At 39.6% G+C, this 13,279-nt stretch overlaps 3 protein-coding genes across 4 annotated transcripts; all 3 read right to left on the reverse strand.

Annotated features, from left to right (window-relative positions):
* Positions 1-319: 319 nt before the first annotated feature.
* On the reverse strand, positions 320-2,903 carry LOC141777408 (guanine nucleotide-binding protein G(I)/G(S)/G(O) subunit gamma-5-like). Its single transcript, XM_074651635.1, has 3 exons — positions 2,736-2,903; positions 758-900; positions 320-605 (listed from the first exon to the last, which is right to left on the reverse strand). Exons 1-2 carry the CDS (start codon positions 2,814-2,816, stop codon positions 775-777), a joined length of 207 nt encoding a protein of 68 aa, XP_074507736.1. The 5' UTR covers positions 2,817-2,903; the 3' UTR covers positions 320-605; positions 758-774.
* Positions 2,904-3,797: 894 nt separating this feature from the next.
* LOC141777409 (guanine nucleotide-binding protein G(I)/G(S)/G(O) subunit gamma-5B-like) lies at positions 3,798-4,519 on the reverse strand. The gene is made up of 2 exons (XM_074651636.1): positions 4,334-4,519; positions 3,798-4,181 (listed from the first exon to the last, which is right to left on the reverse strand). Exon 1 carries the CDS (start codon positions 4,513-4,515, stop codon positions 4,351-4,353), a length of 165 nt encoding a protein of 54 aa, XP_074507737.1. The 5' UTR covers positions 4,516-4,519; the 3' UTR covers positions 3,798-4,181; positions 4,334-4,350.
* An 88-nt stretch (positions 4,520-4,607) lies between these two features.
* ssx2ipa (synovial sarcoma, X breakpoint 2 interacting protein a) lies at positions 4,608-12,309 on the reverse strand. Of its 2 annotated transcripts, none has more exons than XM_074651631.1 (14): positions 12,168-12,309; positions 10,679-10,826; positions 10,302-10,468; positions 9,975-10,184; positions 9,106-9,216; positions 8,874-9,009; positions 8,713-8,788; positions 8,451-8,631; positions 8,168-8,315; positions 7,819-7,955; positions 6,665-6,838; positions 6,473-6,590; positions 6,168-6,321; positions 4,608-5,210 (listed from the first exon to the last, which is right to left on the reverse strand). In XM_074651631.1, the coding sequence occupies exons 2-14, from the start codon at positions 10,719-10,721 to the stop codon at positions 5,066-5,068; spliced, it is 1,800 nt and encodes a 599-aa protein (XP_074507732.1). In that variant the 5' UTR covers positions 10,722-10,826; positions 12,168-12,309; the 3' UTR covers positions 4,608-5,065. The 2 variants fall into 2 exon arrangements, with proteins under 2 accessions (XP_074507732.1, XP_074507733.1); XM_074651632.1 differs by lacking the exon at positions 12,168-12,309 and adding an exon at positions 12,019-12,144.
* Positions 12,310-13,279: the final 970 nt, after the last annotated feature.

Consider the following 13,279-nt stretch of genomic DNA (forward strand, 5'->3'; position numbering starts at 1 on the left):
TATACCAGGACCCTGAAACCGAAGTAGCTATATGTAATTTAGTCATCGATAATTCTATTATTTACACCTTTTTTTCCCCCTACGGTGACGTGACAAAATGTCTGTGAAAAAAGGCCTGTAAAGTATATTTTACAAAGTATAAATACTTACTTCTTCACAATTTTTGTAATGTTTTTCTAACATTTTTAGAAACATCAGATGCTTCTATTATTATCATCTCAAAAATACATTAAAATACTTCTGACGGAATAATATGGACACTAACGTCTGTCATGCAATGCTGAGTAGCAAAAAACAAAAAATACCAATCAATAAAACATTGGAGTAGTAAAGAATGTTTTTTTATTCATTAAATACAAAAAAGTCCAGAACAGTGATGACTAAAATAGAACAATAGAAAAGGCACAATTATTTACTTAAAAATCACACTGTGCCATGAAAAATAAAACTGTCTCCTTTCTTCTACTGTGGCTGAAAATAGATGGTAATCTTCCTGACATGATTCCAATGTGTTCTACACTCGAGAGATTCCCGTGGCAGTATAATGGCTTGGCATGAGGAGCAGTGTTGAGGTCAACTTTTCCCTGTAGCATCAAAATGAAGGCCTGCAGGACGAGAAAGTAAAAGCAGAGGCACAAATAGAAAACACATTAGGCTGAGGATTTGATTTTAATGAACTGAACTGCTTGTGCTGATGTATGTACGTACAGTATGTACGAGCATGTGCCTGAATGTGTCAACAGGGTGGCGGACTCACCAATGAATGCAGTGGTTTCACAAGAAGGAGCAGACCTTCTGCGGCCTGAAAGGGTTGGTGCTGGAGGACACGCCGGTGAGCAGAGGGTCCTGTAAGGCATTCTGCATGCAAAACTGTTGAAGGTCTGCAGCTGCCTGGGAGACCTGGGGACACGAGAGGAACCAAAATGTAAACCATGACATGGGCTTATATGGGGGTCTCTAAAACAGGCTAAAGGGACACTCCCTCAATTTTACACCTGGACTCAGCCACTGAAAACTGTTGTATAATGTCTTCTGTGTCTCGGGAGGGAGCTTTTTTTTAATGTTGATTTGCTTTTGTGGAAGGGGTAAGAAAATAAGCCAAATACATTTTTATAGGAGAGGGAAAATTCTGAATCAATATCTTGGGAAATAAAAGTGTACATGTGTTGCCAAAGGGTGGGAGCTTTTCAAAGTCTGAAAATAACCCTGATGATATCATCAGGAGAGACTGTACTGATTTGCATTATGGAAATTGTAGTAAGTATTTTTTTAAGCCTGTCCCATACTAGAAATGAAAAGTCAGTATAGCTAGGGCTCTTGCTACTTCAATTTCACCTTTTTCTAATCCTTGTGAGTCCCCTAATTTTTATGAAAATAAAGTACTCCATTGCTGGGATACTTTAAAAAATGTCCGCCTTTTTTTTTGTGGAGAAAGTTATCATCCTCAAAACTGAGCAGAGATCACAAAAGATATTAAACGTTTACACGGACAATAAAATAATAAATAAATAAATACATTTTAAAAAAGCATGGCATAAATAAAACAAAGTTTTAAAAAAGGGGATCCTTAGTTATAGGGTCAGATAACTTTCAAGTAATATAAAGAGATCAGAGAGGCATATTTTTAATTCATTAATTTCATGGACTTAATATAGAGTTTCATTATAATAGCACATAAAGATGGGTGGGATCTTTAAGAATTTTGCCTTATGAATAAATAATTTGGCTAAAATTAGAAAAGCATTTATCATTAGGTCTTATAACTCTAATAATGTTGGACGACTCAAAACCAACCCATAATGAGATCCATAGTCTTGAGTAATTCACAATATTTCTGAGTTTAAATCGTATCACTTAGTTAATTTTTTTTAACCAACGCTAGTCAATGACTTCTCAAAGTTGTCTTGTTAAATTTGCTTTGAAACTTTGTTTTACAAAGTAAAACAATACAAGCATTATGTGGTGGAAATAATGATTATAATAGCACATAAAGATGGGTGGGATCTTTAAGAATTTTGCCCTCATGAATAAATAATTTGGCTAAGATTAGTAAAATATTTATCATTAGGTCAAATAATTCTATTATGATCAATAGTCAATAGTTACTAATTAATAGTAATCCTATCAATAGCAGGCATTGCTGTGGATTTGCTTCTTTACATTTTACAAGGAACTTGAACCACCACTTGCTTGGTACTTCCCAAATTTGCAGAAAGTAATGCTGAAACCAACCCATAATGAGACACAGTCTTGAGTAAATCACATTATTTCTGAGTTTAACCTTAGTTCATTTTATTTAACCAACGCTAGTCAATGAGTTCTCAAAGTTGTCTTGTTAAATTTGCTTTGAAACTTTGTTCTTACAAAGTAAAAACGACTGAAACACCAGCATGATCTGGTGGAAACACAGATTTTCTTTTTTTCTGGGAAAAAAAAATGGAGTCAAAGAGGGTTATTCATCAGGTTAATGTTCAAGTAGTTACAGATTTACATTTAGTTAGGTTACAACCTGGACAGATGTTTACGGTCACGAGCTAACTGTGCTGTCATGATCTCTTCTCTTGCCAGATGTTGAGTGATTGATCTGAACAGAGTTCCACACTTTAATACTTCCCTTCAGTCCAAAGCAACGCCCTGCTAGCGGCTAGCCTCGTTAGCATCAGCGGGTCGGTGGAAACGGTGGAGATTTTTCCTCCTCCGTTATTTGGCATAAAAACAATGAACACATAAATTACCTTCACTCTGTTTATGCTCGCCTCGAAGCGGAGCTGCTGTACGACTTTTTTCATGGCTACCAGATTAGAGGAACCCGACATTGTCGCTGTGTGTTTGCTGTGTAAAATGAAGGCTGGTCGGAGGGTGGGAGTCTGTTCTGGATGCTGAGAGACAAAAGCAAAGAGATGATCACATCCGGATTCCGGTTGTTGAAAACTTGTGACTGCAGCTCCTCTTTCAAAACACCAGGAGGCGACACATTAAAAAAGAGAATAAAAACAGAAAATGCCAATCAATAAAACATTATTGGTGTAAGTGTAGCAGTAAGCTATTCTAGTGATCCAGCATGCACAGTACCAGGATCTCTCTTTAAGTGGAATGCATCTATCATTAATGTTATTAAATACACCTGTGCATTTTCTACTGACATGTCAAAATGTCTGTGAAAAAAAGGCCTGTAAAGTATATTTTACAAAGTAGAAATACTTACTTCTTCCCAATTATATGTTTTTCTAACATTTTTAGAAACATCAGATGCTTCTATTATTATCATCCCAAAAATAAATTAAAATACTTCTGACGGCACTTATGTCTGTCATGCAATGCTGAGTAGCAAAAAACAGAAAATGCCAATCAATAAAACATTGGAGTAATAAAGAATGTTTTTTTTTATTCATTAAATACAAAAAAAGTCCAGAACAGTGATGACTAAAATAGAACAATAGGAAAAGGCACAATTATTTACTCAAAAATCACACTGTGCCATGAAAAATAAAATGTTTTCTACTGTGGCTGAAAATAGATGGTAATCTTCCTGACATGATTCCAAAGTGTTCTACACACGAGAGATTCCCGTGGCACTATAATGGCTTGGCATGAGGAGCAGTTTGGCTTTCACTGACGACATTCATGCTTTGCAAAACTCTGCTGGTACTCTGAGGTAAAAATATTATTAGTCCCCGTTTCCGTAATCAGATTATATTTTAGAGGACGAAGAGATTACCCTCTTGCTCAACCTCCATCCAGACATAGGCAAGCTTTCCAGCTTTCACAATACCCGCCTCAGAAAGATCATGAGGATATTCTGGCCTATAGGCAGATTACAAACCATGAACTACACAAAACGACAGGGTGCTTGGACATGGACACAATATTAATAAGAAGAAGATGGAGATGGCTTGGACATGTATTAAGGAAACCATCTGATGACATGACAAAAGTGGCATTGCGTTGGACACCAGAGGGAAAACGCAAAAGAGGAAGGCCGAAAACAACCTGGAGGCGAACCATCGAAGGAGAAATGAAGACGAGGGGATACAGCCGGAACAGCATTTAGAAGAAAGCAAACAACAGAGATGAGTGGAGATAGTCCTTGCCCTATGTGCCACCAGGCGCAACAAGGATTAATTAAAGTAATGAGGAGCAGTGTTGAGGTCAACTTTTCCCTGTAGCATCAAAACGAAGGCCTGCAGGACGAGAAAGTAAAAGCAGAGGCACAAATAGAAAACACATTAGGCTGAGGATTTGATTTTAATGAACTGAACTGCTTGTGCTGATGTATGTACGTACAGTATGTACGAGCATGTGCCTGAATGTGTCAACAGGGTGGCGGACTCACCAATGAATGCAGTGGTTTCACAAGAAGGAGCAGACCTTCTGCGGCCTGAAAGGGTTGGTGCTGGAGGACACGCCGGTAAGCAGAGGGTCCTGTAAGGCATTCTGCATGCAAAACTGTTGAAGGTCTGCAGCTGCCTGGGAGACCTGGGGACACGAGAGGAACCAAAATGTAAACCATGACATGGGCTAATATGGGGGTCTCTAAGACAGGTTAAAGGGACACTCCCTCAATTTGACACCTGGACTCAGCCACTGAAAACTATGAGAATCAAATATTTCATTAAAAATATCTTTATTGTGCACCAGCAGAGCAGATCATTATCAATCATATGTCAATATATGCTATTAAAACCATAACTTATACATCTAGAATATGTAAACATAAAGTTAATTTAAAACATTGAATATGATCCACATGTAAAAAGATGTCTTACTCTATGTTCAAATCACTACTTGGTAGATATACCCTCCTGTGAATATATAGCTTAAAATCTGAATAGTCAGTTTTGATTTGTTTGTAAAAAGAAATGAACAATGGCAGAACCATTAAAGTGCTTTCTTCTTTGATCAGCTTTGGTGAATGATTTGTGCGTGTGTCCATAACAAAGCAACATCATAAAAATGCTGCAAAAATAATGTAGGGGTTCATCAGTGGTGATGATGGAGTCCAGCCATGAATCGATGCTTAAGTCCATTTGCGAAATCACAAATTAAAAAAGGCACTGGACGTTCTTCAAGTGAGGCTGTTCTCATCTTCACCCAAAGAGAAGATACTCAGGTCTCCACATCGAACTCTGTTTTTTGATTTGACTCGAGTATCTCCATCTTCAATGGTGCTGGACTCTTGCCAGCATCCTCGATTTGAATGTCTGGAAGAACTGAAATGAAAAAAGATTAATAGGTATGACATGGCACCAACATCACCAAGCAACAGGGTCTGATCCTCGTAAAATACATTTGTGGTATTTACAAGGAACTTCAGATCTGCTGCTAAAAGGATAGTTTGGGTGTTTTGAAGTAGGGTTGTATGAGGTACTCATACATACCCCAGCTTGGAGAAGCAGACAGGAGTTACCGCATGGAACCCATGCAATGTACTGCTGTGGACGGGGACGGCAGTAAAATATATTTTAGCCACCTAAAAGAAAGGCTCACCTCTATGTCTATGTTTCCAACAGGGTACTGAAGCCGTTATATATGCTCTTGCCAAAGCAACCAGAGTCCATTGAAAAAAGCAGTAATTTTACCTCGCAGAACACAGGAGTTGCTGGTTTACCACTGCGTCGATCGGTTAGTTAGTTGTGTGACTTTGGTTAGTTTGGATTCACCAAAGTCACACAATAGCACACACAAACTAACCGGTCGAGGCAGCGGTAGACCAGCAACCCCTGAGGTAAAATTACAGTTTCTTTCAATGGTGTCTGGTGGCTTTGACGAGAGCATAGATGGATACATCGGCTTCAGTTCCCCATAAGAAAGGGCTGTCTGACTGCATGGTAAAGCGATGAAAATATTCCAAATATAGTGTACACTTAAACTGATATTGAATTTTTTTAGGTGGCTAAAATATGTTTTCCTGCTGCCGCCGTCCACAGCAGTGCATTGCTTTGCTCCCATGTCGGTATGCCTGTCTGTTTCTCCAAACTGGGAGCGTGCTGACCGTCATCTACTGTAGTAATACACTGACTATGGAAAAGTACCTCATACAAACCCACTTCAAAACACCCAAACTATCCCTTTAAGAGTTTGAAGGTCACATTTTCACATCCTACACTGGCTTGAAGCATTCCTAGTAAAATAAAACATATAATAGTAATGAAGTGAGTGAATGATACCTGCTGTCTGGTATCAGGCGGAGTGTCCGGTAAAGTTCGGTTGTGGATGGCACAGCAGCACTTTGTGAAGGTTTAGGAGTGGAGAACGTAGCGTACGTTGACGATTTGACCAGCTTAGCTTTCGTGGAAGACATCCGCATTTCTGGCTCACTTCCTGGAATACAACGGATATTCAAATAAAAAGTCAATGATAACAAATTTCTGTGAAGTCACTGGTGTTTACATGCAGTACATCACAACTGGCGCTCTTTATTCATCAGCAATTGATGAAATGCATCTATTATCTTAAAGAAGCACCAACTTACTGATTGATAAGGCACTTTGACCGTCAGATGAAGAACATCTTCTACGGTCTGTAAATGGAGTCATGTTCAAAAACTGATTCTTGAGCCAAGAAGCACGGTCCTCCTCAAAGGCCTTTTTCTGTGGAGCACAAGAAGATTAAAAACACAATATATTGAATAAAATTGTGGTACAACATCAAAGGACTTGAGTACCTCTCGCCCCAGGCGAATAGCAGCCTCTGTGAAGTTCTTTCTCTCCTTCTCAAAGTTCCTCTTCTGCTCCTCAAAGAGCCTCCACTCCTCTTTGAGACGCTCCTTCTCCTCCAGTGTGTAGCAGTCATTAAGAAGAACTGCCGTCTCATCGTCAAATGATGTGTTGAGTTGTTGCTGGATGGGCAGAAATGAACAGTCGCTTTAAACTTTTTAGACCAAATTATTATAAAGAATTTCCAAATAGTAATATGCACCAGACAAAGGCTCATTTATCTGCAATTTCATCTCATAATTTGCACTGACTGTAATGAGAACAGTGTTGATCTTGGCAGCTATTTTAGATTTAGTCTTAAAACGAAAATGCTTATTAGTTTAAGTCACATTTTAGTAATTTTTATCCTTCATAGTTTTAGTCGACAACAACTCAAAACGTAATTCAGTTTTAGTCACCAAACATCATTACATTTCAGTTAACTTTTAGTCAAAATGTTTTCGCTCTTAATTGTGTCAGCTATTTTTTTTATTTAGTCTTAGTAGTCAAACCAAGCCAAAACCAATGATTTTAGTCATTCATATTCCACATAACATTTTATGTTATCATTATCTGATGAAAAACACAAGTTGAATGGTTAAGAATGCAGCTTCGCAGTTACTCTGAGTCCTCCTCACTGTGCTCATTAGTGATGCGGGCCAGTCACACCCACCGGTCCGTTATGGGAGCCAATCAGCACACCCAACATGCAAAAATATAAGTCAATCCACCACCTGAACCCGATCCGCTAACTTTATGCATCATACTAGCACAATTGTCAGGTTTGAGGTGTGAGACAAGAAGGACAGAGACAGACTGAGCGGTGTCGCCGCAGCGCGATGTGTGCATGTGTGAAACTAAATTTTAGTCTCGTCTTTTCTCGTCAACGATATTGCATGTTTGATATCGTCACCTTTATTGTTTAATGATGTCGATGCCGTCTCATCATCGTCTCGTCTTAGTCATGGATAAAAAGGTCGTTGACGTCATAGTTTTTCGTTAACGAAATTAACACTGAATGAGAAGTCTCTTTTATTGGTATATTTGCTATTTTGCTCAGCAAATGTTTCACCTGAAGACCTACTGGCCTTGTCTGCTCTTATACAAACAAGTAGAAGCTGACCTGGAGGAGCTGTTGCTGTGCATGAATGAACTCTTTGCACTGCTGCACTTCACGCCTCATCCTCTCCATCTCATCCTCGTGGGTCTCCCTTGGTATCACCTCTTTATTGGACTCCAGCCGATTCTGCACTTGCAAGGCTTGGCAAACAAATACACCAACAGTTGATGATCTTAATTTCCTTCTAGGCATACTGTGTGTCTGTAACAGCTACACATTTTTTCCAGAATCCAACTTTTTAATAACCTCTCATTAAGTTGTTTGACAAACATTTAATCTAAAAAAAAAACTAACACCACAAGAACCCCAGTTACTTTAGCAGTAATTCAGGAAGTGACTGCGCTGCATTTACCTTGGTTGTCTAACTTCTCCATGTGGTTCCTCAGTTTCCTCCACTGCTGGCGGATGCTGTTGGTGAGCTGCTCCCTGGCGTGCTCACAGGATTGGTCCAGAGCTTCCCTGCTGGAGTCACCCGCCTTCTCCTCCCCGTCTGAATCAGCCTGAGCAAAACAGCAGAAACCAACGGTAACTTTTTAACATACAAGCATCTCGTCTCATTAAATCTGACACACATACTCGCAGGTAATTTATCAAGTTTCTTTTTTATGCATTGGTACAATGAGAAAAAAAAATACCTGCTCCTGACTGTCATCAGCAGTGGCTCCTCTGGTGGAGGACTGCCGTGGACTCAGGATGTGTATCATCTCCTTCTTCATCTGTTGGAGGACTTTCTTAAGCTCAGCGTTCTCCACCATCAAGGACCTCTGACTCGTCTCGTAGTCATTGAGCAACGACTTGTACATCTCACCCTCGTGGCTGCAGGGAGCAATTTACAAGTACAGTTATTCGATTGATGATAACACATTTTGCAAAACGACGAGACGGCTTTCATGATACCTGGCTGCCGCTTTTGCCGTCTTCCAGTGGCTCCTCTTTCCATCCGACCGTCCCAAACAATTCAGTGCGTCGATGGCTAGTTGGGAAAAGCAGGTGGAAAAATTGTATTAAATTGGTCTGAAATTCTAGGGATGCATTTTGCTGAAGACTTGCATATTTACCTAGTTTCTTATCCTTTCTGTCAACCAGCAGCTGGCCGAGGCGTTCCTTGAGCTTTGCAGTTTCTCTCTCTTTTCTCTTGGCATCGTGACTGTACTGAGAGGCCCGGCTGGCGATGATGTTCTGGAGCTTCTGAACCTGTTCAGGATGATTGAATCATGAGTTAGACAGACTCATGCAGAAAAACAAAAACAGAAACAGGAGTGTTGCTCATAAGATACAGTAAAATTATACCTCATCCTTTTCTGTTTTCAAGCAGCTCTGCAAGGTCTTAATTTTGAGTTGTAGCTGCCTCTCTGTCTCATGTAGACCAGATTTCTCCCTTATGGACAGTTCCAACTGATCCTGGAGAGAATTAAACATAACTTTTATTATGAGCACAGTGAGGTGGCAATGTTCTGCACAAGAAGTTAATTCAGGGTTAAGGGCCTGTGTCCATATAAAAAAAAAAATTCTGTCAGAAAAGCGCTAGGGAACGCTTCATCCCAGCGTTTCATCAAGCGCTTTTTCTAATGTTTCTATGACAACAACATCTTGACAACAAATCAACACTAACCGCTGTTGTGTATGATAGACTAGCATCGCCCCTTTGCTTTTTATTATCTATTTGGGCTACTATGTATTTCTTTGACATTGTTTTTTCACCATGAGCACCAACTGGTCTTATTTTTGGCATGTCAGTCATCTGTGAAGCACTTTGAGCTGCACTAACATGTATGAAAGCTGCTATACAAATAACGTTTGATTGATTGATAGCAAGCAAAGACAACTGTTGATATAAGGGAACATGACCATCATTGTGCTCTTCAAAATGATAGATAGTAGTTGTCGGAGAACAGTAGTTTTTAAGGTTTTTCCTCGTTTGGTTTCTTTACAGTAGTCATATTAATTTCTTTTTGGAATAATGGGAAGGGAGGAAATTTCCTGTGTACAGAATTGAACGTTTCTTTTCTGCTCTCTAGTGGTCAGCATCTACTATTGCACCTTACAGAGTCAGATTATAGTCTGTGGGTACACAGAGCTGGATCCAAAGAGGGATAAAACAAGTCTTGTATTAAAACTGGACTGAGACAGACCCTAAGAAACCCTGTTGTCATACATACCTTGAGTCTGGAATTGTTCATCTGTATGTGGTCCAAGGTGCTGGATTTCTTCAGCTGATCTTTCTCAAGCTCTTCTAAAGTGCACATATCGCGTCGGTGAATCTGCATGAGCTCATACATGGCATTCAGAGATGGTACCGTGCTCAGGCCGGCTTCCCCTGGTGAGCTGGCCTCAATACATGTGGAGGAGAGGCCCAGTGAGTCGAGCTCCTGGGAAAGAAAGAGGAATTATGTCGCCGTTGTAGTGAATGATCTCTACAGAAATTAAAAACGTCAAGTGCAAGTAATACATGGCAATAATAAGCATTTAGCAGGGTGTTTCTGTACCTGATTGATGTATGAAATGCACTGAGGACTATTATCCTCTGTGCAAAAGGCACTTATCACATTGTAGGAGCTTTTGGATAGGGGAAAAGCAGAGTACATTGACACGAGGTTGTTCTGTCTCGAGGGGGACATCGTCACATGTGATATGCTGGAGATGTCATAGTTTCCTAAAAACAAAGAACAGAGAGAGAGAAATTAGGTCAACTCACATAGCATCTAGTGTGCGTTCTCATACTGAGAGGCTTGAACAAGGTTGCTGCTCTAAAATGAGAACAAAAATATGGGTCACCTCTAGCAGATCCCAAAAAAAGCACAGTGGGTGGATGAGCCTTTCTATTCTTGACATATTCCACCAAATCATTAGCAGGGAAACTTACCCATAGATGTCCCTATTGGCACAGTTGTCCACCACTCTCCCATATCACCGACACATCAGGACACAGGGATGCAAGGTCATGAGTTACCAACCGGGAGGTGGATTATCAGTCAGGCGGGCAGATCAGAGGCTCCCACTGGAACTGAGCCCTGCAATGGAGCATCAAGTTATGAGATAGACCAGCAACAGATGAGCTGGGTTGCTTGCTTCACCCACACAGGATTAACTGTCCGATGTGTGCCAGTGGGGCTTAGATTGGGGTTTAAGAGGGCCCTCCTATTGGCCACTGGCAACTGAATTGCAGGGTGGTGAAATGATCCCTGCATATAGCCAACAGATTTAGATAAAAAAAATGAGGGATTCCATTGCAGATGGGCTAAATCTGAGAGTGCATGAGTATTTTTTTTTTTTTTTACTTTTGTGCCTTCAGGGCAATATTATGATCTTGACTGGTGAAACAAGCTGGACCAGCTATCTACCTCTCCCACAACTTTACTTGTGTACAATTGTGTTGATGAACAAAAGGGGAGTCATGTTAAGTAATGCAACTGAACTGAACATGTTGGTGAGGACATAAAAACTACTACCAGTTAATACAAGTGTCTCCTTAAACATGTCAATGTGCATCCCAGCAACCTTGTTATATCTAAACAAACCAGTAAACATGCTATAGAATATAATGAGTCAAAAGAAAGATTGATTTGGTCTGAGCCACATAAAATACACAAAGTAAAACCATTGATACAATCTATATATACTTCATATATCAATATAGTTACATACAGAAAAATGCAAAGTACAACAATACACTAAAAAAGGATGAAAAGCAACCACTTAACAACTTTACTGAACTGTTCCAGCTTGTGTACAATGTATTGATGAACAAAAAGGAGTCATGTTAAGTAATGCAACTGAACTGAACATGTTGGTGAGGACATAACAACAACCACCAGTCAATACAAGTGTCTCCTTAAACATGTCAATGTGCATCCCAGCAAAAACAAACCAGTAAACATGCACAACTCTTATCTAAAGTTAAACACCGACTGAAGCGAAGATATAAAGTCAAGTGTGTAACGTTATATGTTAGTTAAATGTGTCTTCATACATTAACAGTTGGCCTTACTGTTCAGTTAGCTTGGTGTGCTAACGTTGTGTTTTCACTACAAGGTTTATAGTTATAGTGAAATAGTTTAGCAACTTTAACGTTTAGTAGTTGACTAGTATAACTCAGCTAGGTAACTGAGCTTAAACGTCCTGGTTTGTAGCATGAATGTAATGTTATCGAAGACATTAAATCGTAATTTACAAACATTTTATTAGCTGCTATCGTTTGCTAACCTGGATGAGAGCTGTTTGCTAAACATGAACTGGATCAACTCAGTCAGACAGTTGTCAAAACTAACAACATATGGAAAACACCAGCTAGCTACTGCCACGCAGAGTTCAGTCTTCACCTTGTGAGCAGTAAAAACAAGCAACAATCTCACCTGTTTGACTCTGAACGCAGTGAAGCAGAGATGCCCCGACACAGCAGACAGACAGGTAGGTAGGTAGGTAGGTAGGTAGTGTTCAGGCTGCTGCTGCTGCTGCTGATATGATATGAAGTCTACTCCTCCTCCGCTCCCTTCTCACCAAACGTCACTGTTATTGGAGGGGGCGTTGTTAGGCAACCAGTATCTGAGACGTGATTGGATAATGAGCAAGCGCAGTGGACGATTATGCAAATACGAAATGCTGTCAGGTATCATAAAGGACAATATGTCACCCTTGTGTCAGCAAGAAATAAGATAAGATAAGATATACTCTTATTGTCCCCGAGGGGAAATTTTTCCTGGACTCCGTCCAACTGCAGTTACAAGCACTAAATTAAAACAGCATCAACAACAATAATAAACAATTCCACATCGGACAGGGAAACAGTTTCACAGAAACAGATGTATCAACACATACACAGTCCATGTACATAATGGCACATACTATCACACACACTATCACACACACCATGGCAGGTATTGCACCGGTAGTGCACTGCACCGTCTACCGTGTTGCCCGTATTGCACAGACAATAGTCCAATATTACACATATGCAACATATTGCACTGTCTCAATTTAACATATTGCACTGTTCCTATTTAACATATTGCACTGTTCCTATTTAACATATTGCACTGTTCCTATTTAACATATTGCACTGTTCCTATTTAACATATTGCACTGTTCCTATTTAACATATTGCACTGTTCCTATTTAACATATTGCACTGTCATTATGATAGCCTGATGTTACGAGTTGTTGAGGAGTTTAATAGACATCGGCAGGAATGAATGTTTTTAAGTGTTACCTATGGAGCCACAAGATCTCACCCCAATATATTATATAGGCTAGTCTTGCCTTTACAAATAATAATACAAATACATTTACTGGCATTATAGACCACTTACACACCAAAAAACTAACAATAACCTGATATTTTCAGGTGGCATTTCATTCATTCATTCATTCTCACTGTGCAATATCATTTTCCACTTGTGCAATTTTGTTAATAATCTGTTTATTGTCAATACTGTATATACTGCTCTTATTTTTATACTTCCTTCTA

This window comes from Sebastes fasciatus, chromosome 11, assembly GCF_043250625.1.
Source record: "Sebastes fasciatus isolate fSebFas1 chromosome 11, fSebFas1.pri, whole genome shotgun sequence".
NCBI lineage: Eukaryota > Metazoa > Chordata > Actinopteri > Perciformes > Sebastidae > Sebastes > Sebastes fasciatus.